The sequence below is a fragment of the Coregonus clupeaformis genome, chromosome 16, assembly GCF_020615455.1.
Source record: "Coregonus clupeaformis isolate EN_2021a chromosome 16, ASM2061545v1, whole genome shotgun sequence".
NCBI lineage: Eukaryota > Metazoa > Chordata > Actinopteri > Salmoniformes > Salmonidae > Coregonus > Coregonus clupeaformis.
Window position 1 is genome coordinate 32200970 of NC_059207.1, and position 26839 is coordinate 32227808.

The window sequence follows — 26839 nt, forward strand, 5'->3', positions numbered from 1 at the left end:
CCTGGGCCTCTCTCCCTCCACACACTGACACTTCAACATCACTCACAACTACTGACTACTGACTACTGACTACTCCTCAAAACATCTCGAATCTGTGAACACTGCCAATTGTTGCATGGATGTTACATGTTATAATGTAAAGTGAAGATAGCTAAATAACTAAGCCAAAACTGAAAAATAAAGTTCAAAGTCCCTATCTGAGAGAAAAACAACTGATCCACAGTATGTATATAAAGACTGTTATGATGAGTTTCTCGGGTATCAAAGAATCAAGGATGCAAGGATATACTTAGACACTTTGTAGACAGTTAATACAAATGTTTAATGATCGGTACCGGGTTCGTTACAACAATGACCAGAGCTTTGCCCTATGTGTTACTAACTAACCTGAACAAAGGAAACACTCTACCTAATATACCTTCTATTACCCTCTTCCTGGCATACATCTGGTAAGTCTCCATGGGCACTCCCAGTCTTTGATGTTCATCACTCTTTACCCCATGTCACTATCCTAAACATCACTAATCTACCTTGACATAAGGAATGTAGACTTCATGACCCCAAACCACTTATCTCTTAACTCTACCTCTACAGTACAATACTATGACATGACATCATTACAATGGCAAAACAGCAAAGGCAGAACACACACACACACAGAGAGAGAGAAGGGCGATGAGGTTGCCCTTTAGACAGGTGTGTGTTGCCCTGTGCTTACCATGCTGACAGGGCCTAATGGTCATTTATCAGAGCTGTCATATTATGGCTATTTACAGTATTGTAACGATGTGCAAATAGTTAAAGTACAAATAAGTAAACATAAAATTGTATTTACAATGGTGTTTGTTCTTCACTGGTTGCCCTTTTCTTGTGGCAACAGGTCACAAATATTGCTGCTGTGATGGCACACTGTGGTATTTCACCCAATAGATATGGGAGTTTATCACAATTGGATTTCTTTTCAAATTCTTTGTGGGTCTGTGTAATCTGAGGGAAATATGTGTCTCTAATATGGTCATACATTTGGCAGGAGGTTAGGAAGTGCAGGTCAGTTTCCACCTCATCTTGAGAGCCAGGTCTGCCTACGGCGACCTTTCTCAATAGCAAGGCTATGCTCACTGAGTCTGTACATACACAGCAAATAGGCCAGTGTTAACAAGTGTTCAATATCTTGGTGTTAAATTTTTAGTGTTAAGAGGTGTTGATTTAAGAGTTGTTTTTACACTCTCTGTGCTAATATAACTCCCAGGTGAGAGTTACTCTAGAGGTTGGGCGGTGGCACTGAGCAGCTGGAATTGCGCACCATTGAAAGGTAAGTAATATGTTCATTTTTTTATAAGTTAGCTGGTGGCCAAACTTGTTATATCGGCTAAGTGAATGGTCGAGATCTTTGTTTGTAGATATAGCTACATCTGCGAAGTTTCGATTTCGAAGGTTGCTAGCTAGCTAACGTGGTTAGTTAACGTTAGCGCTAGATTAATTAGCTATCTAGCTAAATGTTAGCGGAAACTTTGTCTCAATTTCATTAGTTTGCTAAAATTAGCAAACTATTCAATTTGAGAAAATTAATCGAAATCCAAAAGGATCAGAGTTAGGCTGTACCGCTAGGTGATTTCAACCATGTGCGTGTTCATGAGGCCAACTAACATTAGTGGTGCAGCAGGTGCATGGTGTTAATTGGGGTGTGACCTAGTGTGATCAATTTAAGCCTTGTTTGGTGCAGCATGTAGCTAGCCAGGAAGTGAAGGTAACAACATGGCTAATATCTACTAATTTGTTCTTCAAAACACATATAACTAAGAATGTTTGTCTGGCCAAAAATGGTTAGATAGCTAGCTAGCTATATAGCTAGCTACAACACTGACCTCTTGCAACTTAGCGCTAAGGTTAGCTAGTTAGTGCACATGACCAGACGTCATAGGGTTGTCCTCTGTCATTTAGATTAACATGTCTATGGTGTGTGCTTGTTGTTAATCACAGATCAGACATTGTGTTCAAGCCAATACAATGCCTCTCTCCCATGTCAATATGCCTTGCTTATTGCTGTTTCGGTTATTTCTTATTACACTGTAGATCCCCCAGCCCAGCTCAACCTGCCTTAGATAGCTCCTTTGTCCCACCCCCCATACACGCGGAGACCGACTCAATCAGTGCCTCCAGTGATGCTATCTCTTTCATCGTTACCCAACGCTTAGGTTTACCTCCACTGTACTCATTTCCTTCCATATCCTTGTCTGTACATAATGCCCTGAATCTATTCTACAACCCCCAGAAATCAGTTTGAGCTTCTACTTCTAAAAATCCACCTTTCCAGAAATAAGTCTCTCACTGTTGCCGCTTGCTACAGACCCCCCTCAGCCCCGAGCTGTGCCCTGGACACCATATGTGAACTGATTGCCCCCCATCTATCCTCAGAGTTCGTACTGCTTGGTGACCTAAACTGGGATATGCTTAACACCCCGGCCAACCTACAATCTAAACTAGATGCCCTCAATCTCACACAAATTATCAACGAACCTACCAGGTACAACCATAAATCTGTAAACACGGGCACCCTCATAGATATCATCCTGACAAATGTACCCTCTAAATACACCTCCGCTGTCTTCAACCATGATCTCAGCGATCACTGCCTTATTGCCTGCGTCCGTAATGGGTCCGCGGTCAAACGCTCCCTAAAACACTTTAGCGAGCAGGCCTTTCTAATTGACCTGGCCCGGATATCCTGGATGGACATTGACCTCATTCCGTCAGTAGAGGATGCCTGGTTGTTCTTTAAAAGTGCTTTCCTCTCAATCTTAAATAAGCATGCCCCATTAAAAAAAAACTGAACTAAGAACAGATATAGCCCCTGGATCTCCTCAGACTTGACTGCCCTTGACCAGCACAAAAACATCCTGTGGCGTACTGCATTCGCATCGAACAGCCCCCGCGATATGCAGCTTTTCAGGGAAGTCAGGAACCAATATACACAATCAGTTAGGAAAGCAAAGGCTAGCTTTTTCAAACAGAAATTTGCATCCTGTAGCACTAACTCCAAAAAGTTTCGGGACACTGTAAAGTCCATGGAGAATAAGAGCACCTCCTCCCAACTGCCCACTGCACTAAGGCTAGGAAACACTGTCACCACCGATAAATCTACAATAATCGAGAATTTCAACAAGCATTTTGCTACGGCTGGCCATGCTTTCCACCTGGCTACCACTACCCCGGCCACCAGCTCTGCACCCTCTGCTGCAACTTGCCCATGCGTATTGCTCGCCTCGGTTTTGTTGAGGCCGTTTACTGTATCCTTGCCTGGTGGTTTTTTCACAATAAACTTTGTTGGACTAAGCTTCTGTGTCCTGCGCCTGACTTCCACACATCATACACCTCAGCCTTGACAATTGGTCACATATATGTGTTTAGCAGATCTTATTGCGGGTGTAGCGAAATGCTTGTGCTTCTAGCTCCAACAGTGCAGTAATATCTAACAAGTAATATCTAACAATTTCACAACATACAGTGGGGAAAAAAAGTATTTAGTCAGCCACCAATTGTGCAAGTTCTCCCACTTAAAAAGATGAGAGAGGCCTGTAATTTTCATCATAGGTACACGTCAACTATGACAGACAAATTGAGAAAAAAATCCAGAAAATCACATTGTAGGATTTTTTATGAATTTATTTGCAAATTATGGTGGAAAATAAGTATTTGGTCACCTACAAACAAGCAAGATTTCTGGCTCTCACAGACCTGTAAGTTCTTCTTTAAGAGGCTCCTCTGTCCTCCACTTGTTACCTGTATTAATGGCACCTGTTTGAACTTGTTATCAGTATAAAATACACCTGTTCACAACCTCAAACAGTCACACTCCAAACTCCACTATGGCCAAGACCAAAGAGCTGTCAAAGGACACCAGAAACAAAATTGTAGACCTGCACCAGGCTGGGAAGACTGAATCTGCAATAGGTAAGCAGCTTGGTTTGAAGAAATCAACTGTGGGAGCAATTATTAGGAAATGGAAGACATACAAGACCACTGATAATCTCCCTCGATCTGGGGCTCCACGCAAGATCTCACCCCGTGGGGTCAAAATGACCACAAGAACGGTGAGCAAAAATCCCAGAACCACACGGGGGGACCTAGTGAATGACCTGCAGAGAGCTGGGACCAAAGTAACAAAGCCTACCATCAGTAACACACTACGCCGCCAGGGACTCAAATCCTGCAGTGCAAGACGTGTCCCCCTGCTTAAGCCAGTACATGTCCAGGCCCGTCTGAAGTTTGCTAGAGTGCATTTGGATGATCCAGAAGAGGATTGGGAGAATGTCATATGAAACCAAAATATAACTTTTTGGTAAAAACTCAACTCGTCGTGTTTGGAGGACAAAGAATGCTGAGTTGCATCCAAAGAACACCATACGTACTGTGAAGCATGGGGGTGGAAACATCATGCTTTGGGGCTGTTTTTTCTGCAAAGGGACCAGGACGACTGATCCGTGTAAAGGAAAGAATGAATGGGGCCATGTATCGTGAGATTTTGAGTGAAAACCTCCTTCCGTCAGCAAGGGCATTGAAGATGAAACGTGGCTGGGTCTTTCAGCATGACAATGATCCCAAACACACCGCCCGGGCAACGAAGGAGTGGCTTCGTACGAAGCATTTCAAGGTCCTGGAGTGGCCTAGCCAGTCTCCAGATCTCAACCCCATATAAAATCTTTGGAGGGGAGTTGAAAGTCTGTGTTGCCCAGCGACAGCCCCAAAACATCACTGCTCTAGAGGAGATCTGCATGGAGGAATGGGCCAAAATACCAGCAACAGTGTGTGACAACCTTGTGAAGACTTACAGAAAACGTTTGACCTGTGTCATTGCCAACAAAGGGTATATAACAAAGTATTGAGAAACTTTTGTTATTGACCAAATACTTATTTTCCACCATAATTTGCAAATAAATTCATTAAAAATCCTACAATGTGATTTTCTGGATTTTTTTTCCTCATTTTGTCTGTCCTAGTTGACTTGTACCTATGATGAAAATTACAGGCCTCTCTCATCTTTTTAAGTGGGAGAACTTGCACAATTGGTGGCTGACTAAATACTTTTTTCCCCCACTGTATATCTCACTGGTCATCCCCAAAGCCAACACCTCCTTTGGCCGCCATTCCTTCCAGTTCTCTGCTGCCTATGACTGGAACGAACTGCAAAAATCTCTGAAGCTGGAGACTCTTATCTCCCTCACTAACTTTAAGCGTCAGTTGTCAGAGCAGCTTACCGATCACTGCACCTGTACACAGCCATTCTGTAATTAGCCCACCCAACTACCTCATCCCCATATTGTTATTTATTTAGCTAATTTGCACCCCAGTATCTCTATTTGCACATCATCTTTTGCACATCTATCATTCCAGTGTTAATACGAAATTGTAACTATTTCGCACTATGGCCTATTTATTGCCTTACCTCCATAACTTACTACATTAGCACACACTGTATATATATTTTATTTTGTATTTTTGACTTTATGTTTTGTTTACCCCATATGTAACTCTGTGTTGTTGTTTTTATCGCACTGCTTTGCTTCATCTTGGCTAGGTCGCAGTTGTAAATGAGAACTTGTTCTCAACTGGCTTACCTGGTTAAATAAAGGGGAAATAAAAACAAATGTAATGGCTTGTTTCTTTCCTATAGATTTGAGTGGTGGTGGTAACTGTTTGTAGCTAGTTAGATAGCTAGCTAGTTTGGTTGGTTGATTTCACTGGAATATTGCCTTGCCAAGCCCCTGATCCGCAGGCAGGCAGACACCTGTTACATCATTAAAGTGGCATTTGGAACAAATGGTTGATCCACTGCAGGAAAGACAAAGGGGAGAGGGTATAAGGGGGCATTTTGTGTGATTGTTTCTATATGTACAGCTACACCATAAAATGTTTGCAACCAATTTTTACTTAAATATGAGTAAAGTGCAGTGTGACATGTTGGTGAAGGTTCAATACCAAAAATGCAAGAAGTTCATGAAGTTGCAGCCTGGGTTCTCTTATGGAGATTTCATCAATCAAGGTGAATATATGAACAGTCTGATGTATTTTCTTAATTGAACCCTTGATTTGGGTCAGACCCATTATGTTGCCCCATAGGTGGCTTATCTCCCTGTATTCTGATTAGTCTCTATTTTTTGTAGTCCAAAATAGGTTAGGACTGCCCTCTGCAGCACAAATACAAACGTTTGATAATTCCCAAACTGAGGTGGAGGAGGATGTCCTGCTGGATCTGATTGAGGCCAATCCAGACCTGTGCCTCACAATCGAAGATCTTGATGAAGATATATTTCTACAGTCTCATGTAATTATATCAAATAACATGAATGTATAGATTGATTGCTTTGATCCATTGTTTTTTGCTCAGACTTTTCTCCTGCAGGCTGTTCGACACCTAGTTCGTGCACAGACACATTATCCCTCTCCTCAAGTGATTTAGACCTGAGATCTCCAGAAACCGTCTAAAAAGGCCAACACAACCTTAGGAGATGAGTCCATCGACTCCGCAGCAGCAAAAGAGGTATAATGATAACTGATATTGGATGTTGATAATCCCATTTCTGTGTTTGCTCTTCATGGAGATTCCGACAGCATAAACCAACCCTAAATTGTTTAACTTTTCTCTTGTCTTAATAGATGGTCTGAAAATCCCTGACTAGTAGACCTGGTGGGCAAGACGTATTAGAAGAGTCCCAGACAACCAAAACATTGGACCACAGAACCAGGAGAGAGATAATTGCCATCTTAGTCAGCCACATGAAAGAGATGCATGGGTAAGCTTCTCATTAGCCAATCTGGCCACAGACAATGGATCAAAACAATCAAACTATACATTAATGCTATTTGGCATCATTATAAGACTGTAGAAAGATACAGCACCTTCATCAACAAAACTTTGGTTAAACATATTTGGCGTGTGTATGCTTTACTGTTTTGAGCAGGAGGCTTCCCACTCATCAACAGAGAGAACGTTATGCTCTTGGAATTGTGACCCTCTTTCCTTCGTTGAGAGATCCTTTTTCCGCCAAAGGCTATGTAAGTGCTGGTAGAGCATGCTTGTTTTAATATTTTGACACTTGTTCTGTGGACTGAAAGGGGCATCAAACAGTCATAGAACCAAGTCTAAAAATAATACCATGTTGGTCACCTTTTCCCACATCTAAGGAACACTTCAGATATCCTTTACCCGTGTCAGGATCATAGAACTATCGCCTGAAGACGGTATCAAGGAAGACCTCACGTCGACCCATCAAGAAGAGCATTTCACCCCAGTTGGGAGGCCCAACCATAGGAGGAAGACTGACCTGGACCACCAGCTTGTTGGTGATGCTTGCAAGGAGGCCATATCGTTCCTTGTCCGCTCGGCCGATGAAAAACTAATCTATCAGAAGATGAAGGAGGTGTTCCAGTATTACCAGGAGCTAGTTTATAGAAGCACAGATGACCTCAGTCTTTCCCAGGTTTCTGGACATCAAAGGATTGGTGAGTGATGTACAGTGCCTTGCAAAATTATTCATCCCCCTTGGCGTTTTTCCTATTTTGTTGCATTACAACCTGTAATTTAAATGGATTTTTATTTGGATTTCATGTAATGGACATACACAAAATAGTCCAAATTGATGAAGTGAAATGAACAAAATAACTTTTTTCAAAGAATTCTAAAAAATAAATAACGGAAAAGTAGTGCGTGCATATGTATTCACCCCCTTTGCCATGAAGCCCCTAAATAAGATCTGGTGCAACCAATTACCTCCAGAAGTCACGTAATTAGTTAAATAAAGTCCACCTGTGTGCAATCTAAGTGTCACATGATCTGTCACATAATCTCAGTATACAGTTGAAGTCTGAAGTTTACATACACTTAGGTTGGAGTCATTAAAACTCGTTTTTCAACCACTCCATACATCTCTTGTTAACAAACTATAGTTTTGGCAAGTCGGTTAGGACATCTACTTTGTGCATGACACAAGTAATTTTTCCAACAATTGTTTACAGACAGATTATTTAACTTATAATTCACTGTATCACAATTCCAGTGGGTCAGAGGTATACATACACTAAGTTGACTGTGACTTTAAACAGCTTGGAAAATTCCAGAAAATCATGTCATGGCTTTAGAAGCTTCTGATAGGCTAATTGACATCATTTGAGTCAATTGGAGGTGTACCTGTGGATGTATTTCAAGGCCTACTGTATTTACAGTTGAAGTCGGAAGTTTATATACACCTTAGCCAAATACATTTAAACTCAGTTTTTCTCAATTCCTGACATTTAATCCTAGTAAAAATGCCATGTCTTAGGTCAGTTAGGATCACCACTTTATTTTAAGAACGTGAAATGTCCGAATAATAGTAGAGAGAATGATTTATTTCAGTTTTTATTTCTTTCATCACGTTCCCAGTGGGTCAGAAGTTTACATACACTCAATTAGTATTTGGTAGCATTGCCTTGAAATTGTTTAACTTGGGTCAAACGTTTCGGGTAGCCTTCCACAAGCTTCCCACAATAAGTTGGGTGAATTTTGGCCCATTCCTCCTGACAGAGCTGGTATAACTGAGTCAGGTTTGTAGGCCTCCTTGTTCGTACACGCTTTTTCAGTTCTGCCCACACATTTTCTATAGGCTTTGTGATGGCCACTCCAATACCTTGACTTTGTTGTCCTTAAGCCATTTTGCCACAACTTCGGAAGTATGCTTGGGGTCATTGTCCATTTGGAAGACCCATTTGCAACCAAGCCTTAACTTCCTGACTGATGTATTGAGATGTTGCTTCAATATAGCCACATAATTTTCCTTCCTCATGATGCCATCTATTTTGTGAAGTGCACCAGTCCCTCCTGCAGCAAAGCACCCCCACAGCATGATGCTGCCACCCCCGTGCTTCACGGTTGGGATGGTGTTCTTCGGCTTGCAAGCTACCCCTTTTTTCCGCCAAACATAACGATGGTCATTATGGCCAAACAGTTCTATTTTTATTTCATCAGACCAGAGGACATCTCTCCAAAAAGTACGATCTTTGTCCCCATGTGCATTTGCAAACCGTAGTCTGGCTTTTTTTATGGCGGTTTTGGAGCAGTGGCTTCTTCCTTGCTGAGCGGCCTTTCAGGTTATGTCGATATAGGACTCGTTTTACTGTGGATATAGATACTTTTGAACCTGTTTCCTCCAGCATCTTCACAAGGTCCTTTGCTGTTGTTCTGGGATTGATTTGCACTTTTCGCACCAAAGTACGTTCATCTCTAGGAGACAGAACGCGTCTCCTTCCTGAGCGGTATGATGGCTGCGTGGTCCCATGGTGTTTATACTTGCGTACTATTGTTTGTACAGATGAACGTGGTACCTTCAGGCATTTGGAAATTGCTCCGAAGGATGAACCACACTTGTGGAGGTCGACAATTTGTTTTCAGAGGTCTTGGCTGATTTCTTTTGATTTTCCCATGATGTCAAGCAAAGAGACACTGAGTTTGAATGTAGGCCTTGAAATACATCCACAGGGACACCTCCAATTGACTCAAATGATGTCAATTAGCCTATCAGAAGCTTCTAAAGACATTACATCATTTTCTGGAATTTAAAGGCACAGTCAACTTAGTGTATGTAAACTTCTGACCCACTGGAATTGTGACACAGTGAATTATGAGTGAAATAATCTGTCTGTAAACAATTGTTGGAAAAATGTGTCATGCACAAAGTAGATGTCCTAACCTACTTGCCAAAACGATAGTTTGTTAACAAGACATTTGTGGAGTGGTTGAAAAACTAGTTTTAATGACTCCAACCTAAGTGTATGTAAACTTTAATCAGAGAGGCAACAAAGAGACCAAAGATAACCCTGAAGGAGCTGCAAAGCTCCACAGCGGAGATTGGAGTATCTGTCCATAGGACCACTTTAAGCTGTACACTCCACAGAGCTGGGCTTTATGGAAGAGTGGCCAGAAAAAAGCCATTTTGGTGTTCGCCAAAAGGCATGTGGGAGACTCCCCAAACATATGGAAGAAGGTACTCTGGTCAGATGAGACTAAAATTGAGCTTTTTGGCCATCAAGGAAAATGCTATGTCTGGCGCAAACCCAACACCTCTCATCACCCCGAGAACACCATCCCCACAGTGAAGCATGGTGGTGGCAGCATCATGCTGTGGGGATGTTTTTCATCGGCAGGGACTGGGAAACTGGTCAGAATTGAAGGAATGATGGATGGCGCTAAATACAGGGAAATTCTTGAGGGAAACCTGTTTCAGTCTTCCAGAGATTTGAGACTGGGACAGAGGTTCACCTTCCAGCAGGACAATGACCCTAAGCATACTGCTAAAGCAACACTTGAGTGGTTTAAGGAGAAACATTTAAACGTCTTGGAATGGCCTAGTCAAAGCCCAGACCTCAATCCAATTGAGAATCTGTGGTATGACTTAAAGATTGCTGTACACCAGCAGAACCCATCCAACTTGAAGGAGCTGGAGCAGTTTTGCCTTGAAGAATGGGCAAAAATCCCAGTGGCTAGATGTGCCAAGCTTATAGAGACATACCCCAAGATACTTGCAGCTGTAATTGCTGCAAAAGATGGCTCTACAAAGTATTGAATTTGGGGGGGTGAATAATTATGCACGCTCAAGTTTTTTTTGTCTTATTTCTTGTTTGTTTCACAATAAAACATATTCTGCATCTTCAAAGTGGTAGGCATTTTGTGTAAATCAAATGATACAAACCCCCCAAAAATCAATTTTAATTCCAGGTTGTAAGGCAACAAAATAGGAAAAATGCCTAATGGGGGTGAATAATTTCGCAAGCCACTGTAGTATGTAGTATGTCTTGGAATCAGAACTACAGGCTATTTGTCTGATTAAGAACATGATTTTGTGTTTGTCATGAAGTTGAGTTGATCCACTTTGTTTTAGGTGAATCAGGACTTTTTGCTGATGTTCGACGATGAAACATCCTCTAAGCTCCTTGAAAAGTGGGACACTGTATTGAAGCCTAAAGTCATCAAACTGGCAAAATCCCTGACTACGAACACCGATTTGCGTCGCCTCCTGAAGTCTGCAGAAAAACTGCCAGAGAATGATAGCGAAACCAGTAAGTGGATTCTCTCGTGGGTAGTGCAATGTTTCAAACTGAGCGATATTGTTTTATGTGATTTGGGGTGTTTGCCGTTTCTTGCCCTCAGACTGGGACAATGATATGTCCTCCCTGCTGCTGCTGCTTCATCTCCTCCCACCACCAGCAGGAGGGAAGAGGACCAAGATCAGTGCCAGTGATGCTGTCGGCAGACTAGTGCACTTTCATAAGGTAAGATGATACAGTAATTGTTGTGTAATTTCTTTTTTGGGTTGTCTCTTCATTGTCTTAACATGTGGAGAGTGACTTAAAAATACCCTTTGTGTTGCAGTCATGCTGCAGCATTGAAGACCATCTTGATGGGAGCCATGGTCGACAGCCATACCTCCTTGCCGTCGGAAGAAGACAGAGCAAGATTGACAACTACTACATCGTGGCGGACAAGAGGCTTGTTCCCTGCCAGGCAACTAGTGGTCTGTGTGCATTTGATGAACTGTTCAAAGCCCACTTTGTCTTTAACCTGTCGTATGATGATGCTCTTGTCAACTTCTACACATTTGTGCAGACAACCATCTACAACATTGATGTAGACAAAACAAGAGAGGCCCCTGGCGTGATAGAGTTGAGGACAAAACGTATTAACTAAATGTATGTTACGGTGCTTTTGTTGTCAAGCGTTGCACAGAACAGCCAGTCATTGATATCTCATTTGAGAATTGAGCATAGCTTCTATCCCTCCACCAAGTTTAGAAAAGTTCTGTGCTCAAGATAGGTGTAGACGGCAGTTTTCAACATACTCAGGTTTCAGAAAACATTTGAATAGTATTCATAAGGATATTGGTCAAGTAGTTGATGCATTAAGCTTAGAAGGGCCCTCTCATGTTGCTGATTCTCCTGTCCAGTCAGAAGCTCCACAAATGGGTGGCGACATTGGTGTCCCACATGATAACACTCAAAGTGATTGTTTTGAGAAGAATGGACAGAGTCTTGCTAAAGATATGTGTGCCTCCATCATTGCCAAGTTGCAAGCTAGTGGTGTTGCAAATAGTGGTGTCAACAGTAGTGTGTGATTCAGAAGAGCTAACTACAGGGCTGCACTCCCAAATTAAACAAGATGTTCTGTCAGTTAAGCCTATGGATAACCCCTCTACATCTGCTGTAAAGGATTGTTTTGAGAACTTTGAAAACCCATTTGCCAGTTTTAACACAGAAACCAAGAGAACAAAGTACTTCAACCAAAAATGGGATGTTGTGAAGCCAGTAGAAGTAGTGTTGGGAATTAGATATGATAGCAGGTGAAATAAACAAACAGGCATGTATGATCAAGTCCCAGTGAAAGACACTTTTGTATATATTCCTATACTGGAAACATTGATGTTTGTGTGTTGCAATTCTGAAATCTGTAAGTTATTGGAAAATGCACCTAGGGATACATCTGTGGAAGACACTTATGAAGACTTTTGTGATGGAAGTTACTTTAAGACTCATCCCTTGTTCTCAAAACATAGAAATGCTTTACAGATCCAATTGTACTATGATGGCTTCGAAACTGCCAACCCGCTTGGATCCAAGCGTGGTGTTCACAAGATAGGAGCCATTTATTTTGTCGTCGGGAATCTGCCATCCAAGTTTCTGCTGTGATGAATATTCATTTAGTGTCATTATTTAATTATCAAGATCTAAAGAAATATGGCTTTGATGCCATTCTAGAGCCCTTGGTTAAGGATGTAAAAAAAACTGGAGAGTGATGGTGTAAATTTGCCTTTTTCAACTGATAAAGTTTATGGCACTATCTGCCAAATAACTGGAGACAATTTGGGGATACATGCAGTCCTTCAGTGGTCATTACTTTTGCCGGCTCTATTTGATAGAAAAGTATAATGCTCAGACAGTTTACAGTGAGGATGACCCTAAGATTGTCTTGCGCGGTAAAGACCAATTTGAAATGCATTTGAATCAGTTTCAATCAGACCCGCAGCTCCCATCTGTGTATGGTGTAAAGAAAAATTCTAAACTAAACAGTTTGCAGCACTTCCATGTTTGTAGTAATTATTCTGTGGACATAATGCATGACATTCTTGAAGGGGTGGCTCAGTTTGAGTTAAAATTGTTGTTTAAATATGTCTCAGATAATTTTATTTCGAAACGTGCGATTCTCTCTAGAATCTACTCGTTCGACTATGGGTACTTGGAGCGCAAAAACCGTACAACTAAAGTCAACCTAGAGAACAGTGGAAATAGCATAGCACTTAATTATATTCAAACTCTGTGTCTTGGGAGAAACGTTCCCTTGATTTTGGGTGATGTTGTTCCACCAGGAAATGAGAACTGGAATTTGCTGCTCATCTTACTGCAAATAATCAACATTGTTTTTTCCCCTTTTCTTAGCCAGGGCATGACTGTGTACTGAAGCATTTGATAATTTAACATCACACACTTTTCAAACAGTTGGACCCACATAAAAACTTGATACCCAAACATCACTTTATGATACATTACCCAGCATGCATAAGTAAATAAATAAATAAATATGTCCTTTATTACATATGTGGAGCATGAGGTTTGAGGCAAAGCACAAACTCTTTAAGAACACCCTCAAAAAACGTCAAGAACATTACTAAGTCCCTTGCCAAAAAACACCAATTTGCTATAGGCCATCACTGGGAGACATCACCAATGTGACATACTGAGTATGGACCGATTAAAGCATTTTCCCTGAGTGATTTTACTGGAGTTGGCAGTATCACTTCAGGTCACTATGCAGAAAGCTATTTACTCTAACATCTGGGTTACGATGGATGGCACGGAGTACAGAGAGGGACTGTTAGTTTGCAGTAAGATGGAGCATGAAATGCCAGTCTTTTGTAAAATAACTAAGATCATTGTGGTTGACAATATTGTATACCTATTGCTGGACAAGTTGCATACTGATGATTTCAGTGAACATTACCATGCATCCACTGTGTTTGATGGTGTTGATGACAAAGTTGTTGTCAAAGTTGATGATCTGAAATTGTATAAGCCTTTTGTCCTTCAAAGTGCTTATGGTGCTGATAAGAGCCTTTATGTTGTTCCTTTGTTTGACATGATTGAGTAATAGTCAGATTATTGGCAACTTTGTCAAGAAAATTAGGTGGACTTCCACTTGTGTTAAATAGCAACTCTGCAAATACTATTGTTCTCATATAGTACATGTACTGATGCTCCTGTGATGCATTGATTTCATTCTGATGCACCTGTGATGCACTGATTTCATTCTGATGCTCCTGTGATGCACTGATTTCATTCTGATGCTCCTGTGATGCACTGATTTCATTCTGATGCACCTGTGATGCACTGTTTTCATTCTGATGCGCCTGTGATGCACTGATTTCATTCTGATGCTCCTGTGATGCATTGATTTCATTCTGATGCACCTGTGATGCATTGATTTCATTCTGATGCACCTGTGATGCACTGATTTCATTCTGATGCTCCTGTGATGCACTGATTTCATTCTGATGCTCCTGTGATGCACTGATTTCATTATGATGCTCCGGTGATGCACTGATTTCATTCTGATGCACCTGTGATGCACTGTTTTCACTGTGATGCGCCTGTGATGCACCTTTTTTCATTTTAATATGCCTGTGATGCATTGTTTTCACTTTGGCCTAAATAAATGAAACAAAGCAGAGTCACTACTCTTGTAAGTAATCCTTTATTGCTCCTGTTTAAGTCACCTACAACTTGCAGGCTTGATTTGAGTGGGAGAGAACCAGACAAAACATTGTTATTTCCTAGTGTGAATATTTAGCACTTCCTGGTGTCAATTCAGCTACATGATGCATTCTCTAGAGTTGATCCTCAACACTGAACGGTGTTGCTGCTTAATACTGAGGGTGCTGAAAAAACACTCCCATGGGTCATTTGAACAACATATGAAGTGTTATATTTTAACACTCAGTGTTTCAATATGAACACTACCAAAAGTGTTAAATTAACACTGAGTGGCCCTATATAAACACTGGATGTGTTGAAAATACACTCCCATGTGTCATTTGAAAAACACCTGAAGTGTTATATCTTAACACTCAGTGTTTCAATATTAACACTACAAAAAAGTGTTAAATTTACACTGATGAGACTGGACCTATTTAAACACTGGACGAGTCTTAAAATTAACACGCCTGGTGTTAAATTAACACTTTTGCTGTGTAGTCAAAGCTTTCCTTAATTTTGGGTCAGTCACAGTGGTCAGGTATTCTGTCACTATGTACTCTCTGTTTAGGGCCAAATAGCATTCTAGTTTGCTCTGTTTTTTTGTTAATTCTTTCCAATGTGTCAAGTAATTATCTTTTTGTTTTCTCATGATTTGGTTGGGTCTAATTGTGTTGCTGTCCTGGGGCTCTGTCTCAAGTTGGTGTTTTTCCCATTTCTCTCTCTCTCTCTCAATTCAAAGGGCTTTATTGGCATGGGAAACATATGTTAACATTGCCAAAGTAAGTGAAATAGATAATTAAAGAAAAGTGAAATAAACAACATAAAATGAACAGTAAACATTACACTCACAAAAGTTCCAAAGGAACAGAGACATTTCAAATGTCATATTATGGCTATATACAGTGTTGTAACAATGTGCAAATAGTTAAAGTACAAAAGCGAAAATAAATAAACATAAATATGGGTTGTATTTACAATGGTGTTTGTTCTTCACTGGTTGCCCTTTTCTTGTGGCAACAGGTCACAAATCATGCTGCTGTGATATCACACTGTGGCATTTCACCCAATAGATATGGGAGTTTATCAAAATTGGATTTATTTTCAAATTCTTTGTGGGTCTGTGTAATCTGATGGAAATATGTGTCTCTAATATGCTCATACATTTGGCAGGTTAGAAAGTGCAGCTTAGTTTCCACCTCATTTTGTGGGCAGTGTGTACATAGCCTGTCTTCTCTTGAGAGCCAGGTCTGCCTACGGCGGCCTCTCTCAATAGCAAGGCTATGCTCACTGAGTCTGTACATAGTCAAAGCTTTCCTTAATTTTGGGTCAGTCACAGTGGTCAGGTATTCTGCCACTGTGTACTCTCCAGGTTAATCTCCAGAGTCTCAATTTGGTGTTTATCCCATTTTGTGAATTCTTGGTTGGTGAGCGGACCCCAGACCTCAAACCATAAACGGCAATGGGTTCTATAACTGATTCAAGTATTTTTAGCCAGAATCTAATTGGTATGTCGAATTTTATGTTCCTTTTGATGGCTTAGAAAGCCCTTCTTGCCTTGTCTCTCAGATCGTTCACAACTTTGTGGAAGTTACCTGTGGCGCTGATGTTTAGGCCGAGGTAGGTATCGTTTTTTGTTTGCTCTTGGGCAACGGTGTCTAGATGGAATTTGTATTTGTGGTCCTGGCAACTGAGATTTACTGTCAGGGCCCAGGTCTCTCTCTTTCGCTCACACACACACACACACACACACACACACACACACACACACACACACACACACACACACACACACACACACACACACACACACACACACACACACACACACACACACACACACACACACACACTCTCTCTTTCACAGAACACAGTCACACACTTGCATATGTGCCAGTATATTTATGCAGACATCAAAATATCTACAGTATTTATGCAGCCATACTGTGAATGGGTATTAAAGCACATGGATCACTGCCGCATCGCTGTTATGGCACAACATTAATGGAAGCAGCTCTGATTAGATTCGCAGTGGAGGAATTGAATCTGAAGGGCAATATTCTCAAGAGGAGAAAGGTATGAAAACAGCATGGAGAGAGCAGGGAGAGCAAGCGACAACACATTACGCCAGACAACCCTCACAGGAAAATGGATTTGTCTTTCTAACCCTCAAAAGCCGGCACATCTTATTAAGAGACTGTGATGGGGGAGGAAATGTAATTAGGAAAATAATACTGACACAACGTTAACCATCTCCAACCTTGGTATGGGGCCAGTTCACAACGTTCCTGTTCACACATTCTTACGTTTATTATCTAAAGATTATTCAATTTCAGTGGTATTTGCATAACTTTTTCTGATTTGGGTCTCTAAAGTCCCAGGCCTCACATCCTATACATATATAAAACTCTCACCACCATGTCCCCTTCTCAGATCAACATCTCCTCTGATCATGCCGACGTATCTATTTAGAGGGCACAGTGCAATCTCTTTATGTAATATCAACATTATATTTACATACATTATATCAGCAAAGTACTGTAGCTGCTGTGCACCTCAGAGAAAGACATATAGATACTGTACCTTCTATCACAAGAAGACAAAGTCAATGCAGATGGACAGAAAGATACAGTGCATTCGGAAAGTATTCAGACCCCTTGCCTTTTTCCACATTTTGTTACATTACAGCCTTATTCTAAAATGTATTACATAGTTTGTATCCCTCATCATTCTAAACACAATACCCCATAATGTCAAAGCAAAAACTGGTTTTTAGAAATTTTTGCAAGTTTATTAAAAAGAAAAAAACGGAAATATCACATTTACATAAGTATTCAGACCCTTTACTCAGTACTTTGTTGAAGCACCTTCGGCAGCGATTACAGCCTTGGGTCTTCTTAGTTATGACGCTACAAGCTTAGCACACCTGTATTTGGGGAGTTTCTCCCATTCCTCTCTGCAGATCCTCTCAAGCTATGTCAGGTTTGATGGGGAGCATTGCTGCACAGCTATTTTCAGGTCTCTCCAGAGATGTTCGATCGGGTTCAAGTCGGGCTCTGGCTGGGCCACTCACAGACATTCAGAGACTTGTCCCGAAGCCACTCCTGCATTGTCTTGGCTGTGTTCTTAGGGTCGTTGTCCTGTTGGAAGGTGAACCTTCGCCCGAGTCTGAGGTCCTTGGGCGCTCTGGAGCAGGTTTTCATCAAGGATCTCTCTGTACTTTGCTCCGTTCATCTTTGTCTCGATCCTGACTAGTCTCCCAGTACCTGCTGCTGAAAAACATCCCCACAGCAGGATGCTGCCACCACCGTGCTTCACCGAAGGGATGGTGCCAGGTTTCCTACAGACGTGACGCTTGGCATTCAGGCCAAAGAGTTCAATCTTGGTTTCATCAGACCGGAGAGTCTTGTTTCTCATGGTCTGAGAGTCTTTAAGTGACTTTTAGGAAACTCCAAGCGGGCTGTCATGTGCCTTTTACTGAGGAGTGGCTTCCATCTGTCCACTCTACCATAAAGGCCTGATTGGTGGAGTGCTGCAGAGATGGTTGTCCTTCTGGAAGGTTCTGCCATCTTTACAGAGGAACTCTGGAGCTCTGTCAGAGTGACCATCGGGTTCTTGGTCACCTCCCTGACCAAAGCCCTTCTCCCCCGATTGCTCAGTTGTCACGGATTTAGCAGAGGCTGATCCTCCTCCTTGCTCGGGCAGGCTCCGGCGTTCGTCGTCCCCGGAGTACTAGCTGCCACCGATCTAGGTTTCAGCAATCATCTAGATTGGTCTGCTTTGTGTACACCTGTTTCCCATTAGTGTTGATGGTTTCCCTTTATAACCCCTGTCTGTCATTCGTTTGTTGTGTGTGATTGTTCTCCGTTTGTTTTCGGCAGGACTGTGTATTGCGATTATTGGTCCTCCCTGTTTTGGAGGTTTTGTTGTTTTGTACTTTTCATTACGTTGATTAGTAAAGTACATCTGCCAGTCTCTCGGTGTACTGCGCTTGACTTCGTTCACCGCATACACGTTTATCCTGACATATGCCGATTTGGCGCTTGCCTACAGAAAAAAGAAGGCGACTCAATTACCACCTCATCGACAGGGAGATTGTGCGATAGACCTCCAAGTAGGCGCTGCGCTTCCTCGTAGTCATGTGTATCCTCTGTCTCAGGAGGAGACGGCGGCTATGGAGACATATGTCGCCGAATCTCTGGGACAGGGATACATACGGCCATCCACTTCCCCTGTGTCATCGAGTTTCTTTTTTGTGAAGAAGAAGGATGGGGGTTTACGCCCGTGTATTGATTACCGTGGTCTCAATCAGATCACAATCAAGTACAGCTATCCTCTCCCTCTGATTGCTAGTATGACGGAGTCATTACACAGGGCGCGATTCTTCACAAAATTGGACCTCAGGAGCGCGTACAGACATCTGAAGGACCTGTTTACCTTGGCTCCGGTGCTGGCACATCCGGATCCCTCTTTGGCGTTCCAAGTTGAGGTGGATGCGTCCGAGGCTGGGATTGGTGCTGTACTATCTCAGCGCTCGGGTATGCCACCAAAACTCCGCCCCTGTGCCTTCTTCTCTAAGAAGCTCAGTCCGGCGGAGCGTAATTATGACGTGGGGGACAGGGAGCTGTTGGCTGTGGTCCAAGCCCTGAAGGTTTGGAGACATTGGCTTGAGGGGGCTAACCACCCTTTTCTCATTTTGACTGACCATCGTAACCTGGAGTACATCCGGGCAGCGAGGAGGCTAAACCCTCGCCAGGCAAGGTGGGCCATGTTCTTTACCAGATTTGTATTTAAACTCACCTATAGACCAGGGTCACAGAACACTAAGGCAGACGCCCTGTCCCGACTGTATGACACAGAGGAGAGGTCCATTGAGCCCACTCCCATACTTCCGGAGTCTTGTCTGGTGGCACCGGTGGTGTGGGAGGTTGATGCGGACATCGAGCGGGCGTTACGTACCGATCCTACTCCCCCACAATGTCCAGAGGATCGGAAGTACGTGCCGCTCGAGGTTCGTGATCGATTGATCTATTGGGCTCACACGTCACCCTCCTCTGGTCATCCTGGTATTGGTCGGACGGTGCACTGCCTTAGTGGGAAGTACTGGTGGCCCACTTTAGCTAAGGACGTGCGGGTTTATGTTTCCTCCTGCTCGGTGTGCGCACAGTGTAAGGCGCCTAGACACCTGCCCAGAGGGAAATTACAACCCCTACCCGTTCCACAACGGCCGTGGTCTCACCTATCGGTGGATTTTGTCACGGACCTTCCCCCCTCCCAGGGGAACACTATGATCTTGGTCGTTGTGGATCAGTTTTCAAAGGCCTGCCGTCTCATTCCTATGCCAGGTCTCCCTACAGCCCTACAAACTGCTGACACCCTGTTTACACACGTCTTCCGGCACTACGGGGTGCCTGAGGATATAGTGTCTGATCGGGGTCCCCAGTTCACCTCTAGAGTCTGGAAGGCGTTTAGGGAACGTCTGGGGGTCTCGATTAGCCTTACCTCAGGTTTTCACCCCGAGAGTAATGGGCAGGTGGAAAGAGTTAACCAGGATGTGGGTAGGTTTCTGAGGTCCTATTGCCAGGACCGGCAGGGGGAGTGGTCAGTATATATCCCCTGGGCGGAGATAGCTCAAAACTCACTCCGTCACTCCTCTACTAACCTTACGCCTTTTCAGTGTGTGCTGGGTTATCAGCCGGTTCTGGCACCTTGGCATCAGAGCCAGATCGAAGCCCCTGCGGTGGACGAGTGGTTTCGGCGCTCGGAGGAGACATGGAACGCTGCGCATGTCCATCTGCAACGGACCATCAGGCGGCAGAAGGCGAGCGCCGATCGCCACCGTAGTGAGGCTCCGGTGTATGCACCGGGAGATCGGGTCTGGCTCTCGACCCGAAACCTGCCCCTTCGCCTGCCCTGCCGGAAGCTGGGTCGGCGGTTTGTGGGGCCATTTAAAGTCCTGAGGAGATTGAACGAGGTATGCTATAGATTACAACTGCCAATTAATTACCGCATTAACCCCTCGTTCCATGTGTCTCTCCTCAGGCCGGTGGTAGCTGGTCCACTCCAGGAGAGTGAGGTACGAGAGGTTCCTCCGCCCCCATTGGACATCGAGGGGGCTCCGGCGTACTCAGTCCGTTCCATCTTGGATTCGAGGCGTCGGATGGGGGGGCCTGCAGTATCTCGTGGAGTGGGAGGGGTACGGTCTGGAGGAACGGTGCTGGGTCCCTAGGAGGGACATCCTAGACCCCTCCATGCTGAGGGATTTCCACCGGAGTCATCCGACTCGCCCTGCTCCGCGTCCTCCTGGCCGTCCCCGAGGCCGGGGTCGGCGCACGGCTGGAGCCGCGCGTCAAGGGGGGTACTGTCACGGATTTAGCCGAGGCTGCTCCTCCTCCTTGCTCGGGCAGGCTTCGGCGTTCGTCGTCCCCGGAGTACTAGCTGCAACCGATCTAGGTTTCAGCAATCATCTAGATTGGTCTGCTTTGTGTACACCTGTTTCCCATTAGTGTTGATGGTTTCCCTTTATAACCCCTGTCTGTCATTCGTTTGTTGTGTGTGATTGTTCTCCGTTTGTTTTCGGCAGGACTGTGTATTGCGATTATTGGTCCTCCCTGTTTTGGAGGTTTTGTTGTTTTGTACTTTTCATTACGTTGATTAGTAAAGTACATCTGCCAGTCTCTCTGTGTCCTGCGCTTGACTTCGTTCACCGCATACACGTTTATCCTGACATCAGTTTGGCCGGGTGGCCAGCTCTAGAAAGTGTCTTGGTGGTTCCAAGCTTCTTTCATTTAAGAATGATGGAGGGCACTGTGTTCTTGGGGACCTTCAATGCTGCAAAAATGTTTTGGTACCCTTCCCTCAACACAATTCTGTCTCTGAGCTTTACGGACAATTCCTTCGACCTCATGGCATGGTTTTTGCTCTGACATGCACTGTCAACTGTGGGACCTTATATAGACAAGTGTGTGCCTTTCCAAATCATGTCCAATCAATTGAATTTACTACAGGTGGACTCCAATCAAGATGTAGAAACATCTCAAGGATGATCAATGGAAACAGGATGCACCTGAGCTCAATTTCGAGTCTCATAGCAAAGGGTCTGAATACTTATGTAAATAAGGTATTTCTGTTTTTAATTTTTAATGAATTAGCAAAGATTTCAAAAAACCTGTTTTCGCTTTGTCATTATGGGGTATTGTGTGTAGATTGCTGAGGGAAAAAAATGTATTTAATCCATTTTATAATAAGGCTGTAAAGTAACAAAATGTTTAAAAAGTCAAGGGTTCGGAATAATTTCCGAAGGCACTGTAAATTTGACAGACAGATATATGAAATACTAGTTGGTTTAGCTGTTAAGAGCTGTAGTTTTTACTCCTCCCTCCATCTCCCTCTTTCCCTCCCTCCTTCTCCTGACTTTGCTGACTCAGCCTCTAGAAAGACTGCCGCAGACACGCCTGTGTTGGTGTGTGTGTGCGCGCATGTGTGTTTATGTTCAACGCAGGCTTGTCCTGCTACGGTGTGTGTGTGTGTGTGTGTGTGTGTGTGTGTGTATGTGTGTAGCAGCAGTCCTGGACGTGTTCACACAACGTTGAAGCTCTCACTAAGTGTGTTAGACTAGCCTGAAGTGCCTGAGAGACCTGCCTGGAGGGAGAGGAGAGGGTACAGAGGAGAGTGGAGAGGAGAGAGGAGGGAGAGGAGAGGGTACAGAGGAGAGTGGAGAGGAGAGAGGAGGGAGAGGAGAGGGTACAGAGGAGAGAAGAGAGATGAGGATGGACAGTACTTACAGGTTCCTCCTGCACCAGGCAGCCAGCCTACAGAACAGTACTGTACCTTCAGTTCCTCCAAACCCCCAACCCCCACTGGTTGTCCTGCAGACATAAATACATGTCAATCTGCTGATCTGCAGTATCAACACACAACCGCCTAAGGCACACACACCCCAGCAGGCGTAGTTGCTGAAAAGCCCATTTTTGTGTGTTCATGCTGAGGGCACGTTGATCTCCTCACTGCAGCTCTTCCTGTGCACTGGAGTCAGCACTAACGGCACGTGGATGTGGAATACACCCATGTGCACACTGGGATAGGGGACTACACACACGCATGCTCACACACACATGCACACAAACACACACTGTAAAACTGTAGACAATTGAGGTCAATGTATCTATAAATAGAGATCACAGTCATCATTATTCCTTTCATCCACCTTATTTTCTCTCTCTCTCTCTCTCTCTCTCTCTCTCTCTCCCCCCTCTCTCTCTCTCTCCCCTCTCTCTCTCTCTCTCTCGTGTTTAAATGAGCTGGGGCCACATGCTGGCTCAGCAGGGAGTGGTGGTAGTTGACACTTAGTAGCAAAAAGAGAGAGATAAAGACTAAAAGCCACTTCCCAGAGGAAAACAGCCTCTCTCTGATATATGTAATGACATCAACAAAGACTTAAAAGAGATCAGAAAGGGCAAAAAACACAAAGGGAAGAAAGGGAAACAAAAAGAGAGAGTGTAAATGCCTGTGGAGCAGAGAAAAGAGAATGAATGTAATAAATAGTACAAGAGAAGGAGAAGAATGAAAGAGTGTTTCAACTAGTAGCTCCCCAATTATTTTCATCTGTCTTCTTTATATGTCCGTCTTAGTCGGTGGGCCGAAGCATCGTATCTGCTTTAGTTTTTGAGATGATCGGTCTCTGGCGAGAGAGGAGCTGGTTTTTACATACTGTGTATCTTTATTTCTTCTGAACACATTTCTGTTTGTTGGCAATGTAAATTCTTGCAATTTTTTTCTAAATACTTACTTTAAATGTTTGTTAGCTGGACAGGCAAACACTGCCAAGTACTAAACAGTAAACCAATCAAAACATGTGTACTATCCAGGTACCATCTCTGCTATTCTCTCATGGACAGATTTTCGTGGACAGATGAAATGGCGAGAATTTGTCAAGGCTTATGTAGAATAATATGATTACGAGCAGCAGTAATTCCTGGTTTGGGGTTTTTGTCATTGTTTATTTGGACGAATCAGGATTGGGCAAAGGCGGTACTTAAACTGGTACAGTGATTTTCAAGCCCGTGTGCGGATGATAAACGGTTTCCACTATATTCCACAGCCACAAAGTGAAAATTGGCTATATCGTAAAAATTCATGAAAACAACTATTTCCTTTTTAGCCATGATAAACACGTGTGAAATTAGCGTAAGGGATGGGTTTGGCCGAGAGTTTCCGTTTGTGAGGGAGGAGACTTCGCTTCCTTTGCACAAATGTAATCACAATTGTTAACGGCATTCAAATCAAATCAAATCCATTTTTATATCCATTTTTATTTGTCACGTGCCGAATATAACTGTGTGAAATGCTTGATTTCGAGCCCTTCCCAATAATTAAAAAAATTGTAATACAAGAGGAATAAAATAAAATACACAAGAATGGAGCTATATACAGGGAGTCCCAGTGCCAGATCAATGTGCAGAGGAACAAGGTATTTGAGGTAGATATGTACATGAAGGCAGGGTAACGTGACCAGGCATCAGGATAGATAATAATAAGAGTAAAATAAAGAACACAGCAGCAAAGTGTGAGTGTAAAAGTGTGAGTGTGCGTGTAATGTGTATGTTTTTGCATTTGTGTTGTGTCGGTCTGCGTGTGTGTGTTATGTGTGTGTATGTAGTGTATGTGAATGTGTGTGGGTTTTGTGTGGGAGTGTCAATGTAGTGTGTGTGAGTGAGTGAGTGTGTATATGGTTTGTATATATAGTCTAGTGAGTGTGCGTAGGGTCGGTGCAAGATAGAGTCAGAGCAGATAGTTCGGGTACCATTAATTATAGTCAGTCTGGCTATTTAGCAGTCTTGTGGCTTTGGGGTAGAAGCTGTCTCGGAGCCTGTTGGTCAGTAAGAGAAAATAAAATGTATGCACTCACTAACTGTAAGTCGCTCTGGATAAATGCGTCTGCTAAATGACTAAAATGTAAATTTAAGTAAAGACGGGGTGGAGGAGATGTGACTTCTCAATGCTCACAACTAAAGTAGCTCACTGAGGTCTTAATTGCTATGGCTAAATATTCAATCTGTATGCAGTATCTCATATAGTATAATCATGTAAATATGGGCTGGCTGTATGCTGGATACCAGTGGAGGCTCCTCAGAGGAGGAAGGGGAGGACCAACCTCCTCAGTGAATTTTTTGAAAAATAAAAATAGTTAAACATTTAAAAAAGTCATCATTTTTAGATAAAACTATACTAAATATAATCACATGTCACCAAATAATTGATTAAAACACACTTTTTGCAATGAAGATCTACAGTAGCCTCAACAGCACTCTGTAGGGGAGCACCATGGTGTAGCCGGAGGACAGCTAGCTTCCGTCCTCCTCTGGGTACATTGACGTCAATACAAAACATAGGAGGCTCATGGTTCTCACCCCCTTCCATAGACTTACACAGTAATTATGACAACCTCCGGAGAAAGTCCTCCAGCCTATCAGAGCTCTTGCAGCATGAACTGACATGTTGTCCACCCAATCAAAGGATCAGAGAATGAATCTAGTACTGAAAGCATAAGCTACAGCTAGCTAGCACTGCAGTGTGTAAAATATGGTGAGTAGTTGACTCAAAGAGAGAGAAAGACAATAGTTGAACAGTTTTGAACAAATTAATTTCTTAAATAAATAGAGAGAGAGAGATTTGGTCTTTTTTTCACTTTCAGTTTCACTTACTTAGCTAGCAAATACAGCAAGCTAGTTTAGCCTACTGAAACTATGCTATGTTAGCTAGCTGGCTATGGCTTTCCAACACAACACTGGAACTCTTCCAAGTCAAGGTAAGCTTTTGGTATTACTAATTTATTGCCACCGGGGGTGCCGGTGTAACTGCTTACTGTAACGTTACTGCATGAGTGTAGCGGGTTTAGTAACGCATTAGTTCTATTAGTTATGCTGACTATGAAGTTACTTTAGCTAATATGGTGACAACGATGTAGGCTGTGTGTGTAGCAGTTTGGCTTGGAAAGGTTTTTTCGCGTGGCCACATACAGCTGTGTTGTGCATTGAAGTCCACAAACGAAGCGAAGGAAAGACGTGAGAGGAGGAGAGCACATAGATGCAAGAAGGAAAACAACGTGGCTGCTTTGAAAGTGAACTGTGTTTACGCGTGATAAGGGGTGTATTCATTCCGCCGACTCTGTTGAAAACGTTTCTTAAACGGAATCAAATAAAAAAAAAATTATTGGTCACATGCGCCGAATACAACAGGTGCAGACATTACAGTGAAATGCTTACTTACAGCCCTTAACCAACAGTGCATTGATTTTTAACAAAAAAAGTAAAAATAAAACAACAACAAAAAAAGTGTTGAGAAAAAAAAGAGCAGAAGTAAAATAAAATAACAGTAGGGAGGCTATATATACAGGGGGGTACCGGTGCAGAGTCAATGTGCGGGGGCACCGGCTAGTTGAGGTAATATGTACATGTGGGTAGAGTTAAAGTGACTATGCATAAATAATTAACAGAGTAGCAGCAGCGTAAAAAGGATGGGGGGGTGGGGTGGGGGCAGTGCAAATAGTCCGGGTAGCCATGATTAGCTGTTCAGGACTCTTATGGCTTGGGGGTAGAAGCTGTTGAGAAGTCTTTTGGACCTAGACTTGGCACTCCGGTACCGCTTGCCGTGCGGTAGCAGAGAGAACAGTCTATGACTAGGGTGGCTGGAGTCTTTGACAATTTTGAGGGCCTTCCTCTGACACCGCCTGGTATAGAGGTCCTGGATGGCAGGAAGCTTGGCCCCAGTGATATACTGGGCCGTACGCACTACCCTCTGTAGTGCCTTGCGGTCGGAGGCCAAGCAGTTGCCATACCAGGCGGTGATGCAACCAGTCAGGATGCTCTCGATGGTGCAGCTGTAGAATTTTTTTGAGGATCTGAGGACCCATGCCAAATCTTTTCAGTCTCCTGAGGGGGAATAGGCTTTGTCGTGCCCTCTTCACGACTGTCTTGGTGTGTTTGGACCATGATAGTTCATTGTTGATGTGGACACCAAGGAACTTGAAGCTCTCAACCTGTTCCACTACAGCCCCGTCGATGAGAATGGG

The 26839-nt window shown here is 43.2% G+C and overlaps 2 protein-coding genes across 5 annotated transcripts in view; one reads left to right on the forward strand and one right to left on the reverse strand.

The window, feature by feature from the left end:
- LOC121584885 (ankyrin-1) overlaps positions 1-26839 on the reverse strand; it is a 167830-nt gene that overhangs the window by 97174 nt on the left and 43817 nt on the right. The gene's annotated exons all lie outside the window — the stretch shown is intronic.
- Positions 7195-14746, forward strand: LOC121584888. The gene is made up of 4 exons (XM_041901102.2): positions 7195-7500; positions 10911-11088; positions 11180-11301; positions 11402-14746. The coding sequence occupies exons 1-4, from the start codon at positions 7459-7461 to the stop codon at positions 11714-11716; spliced, it is 657 nt and encodes a 218-aa protein (XP_041757036.1). The 5' UTR covers positions 7195-7458; the 3' UTR covers positions 11717-14746.

Excerpts from the sequence above, each read along its gene's own strand:
- LOC121584888 (XM_041901102.2), top strand. The coding sequence starts at position 7,459 with ATGACCTCAGTCTTTCCCAGGTTTCTGGACATCAAAGGATTG. Across the intron at positions 7,501-10,910 it reads TTCTGGACATCAAAGGATTG|GTGAATCAGGACTTTTTGCT; the intron begins GTGAGTGATGTA and ends ACTTTGTTTTAG. Across the intron at positions 11,302-11,401 it reads GACTAGTGCACTTTCATAAG|TCATGCTGCAGCATTGAAGA; the intron begins GTAAGATGATAC and ends TTTGTGTTGCAG.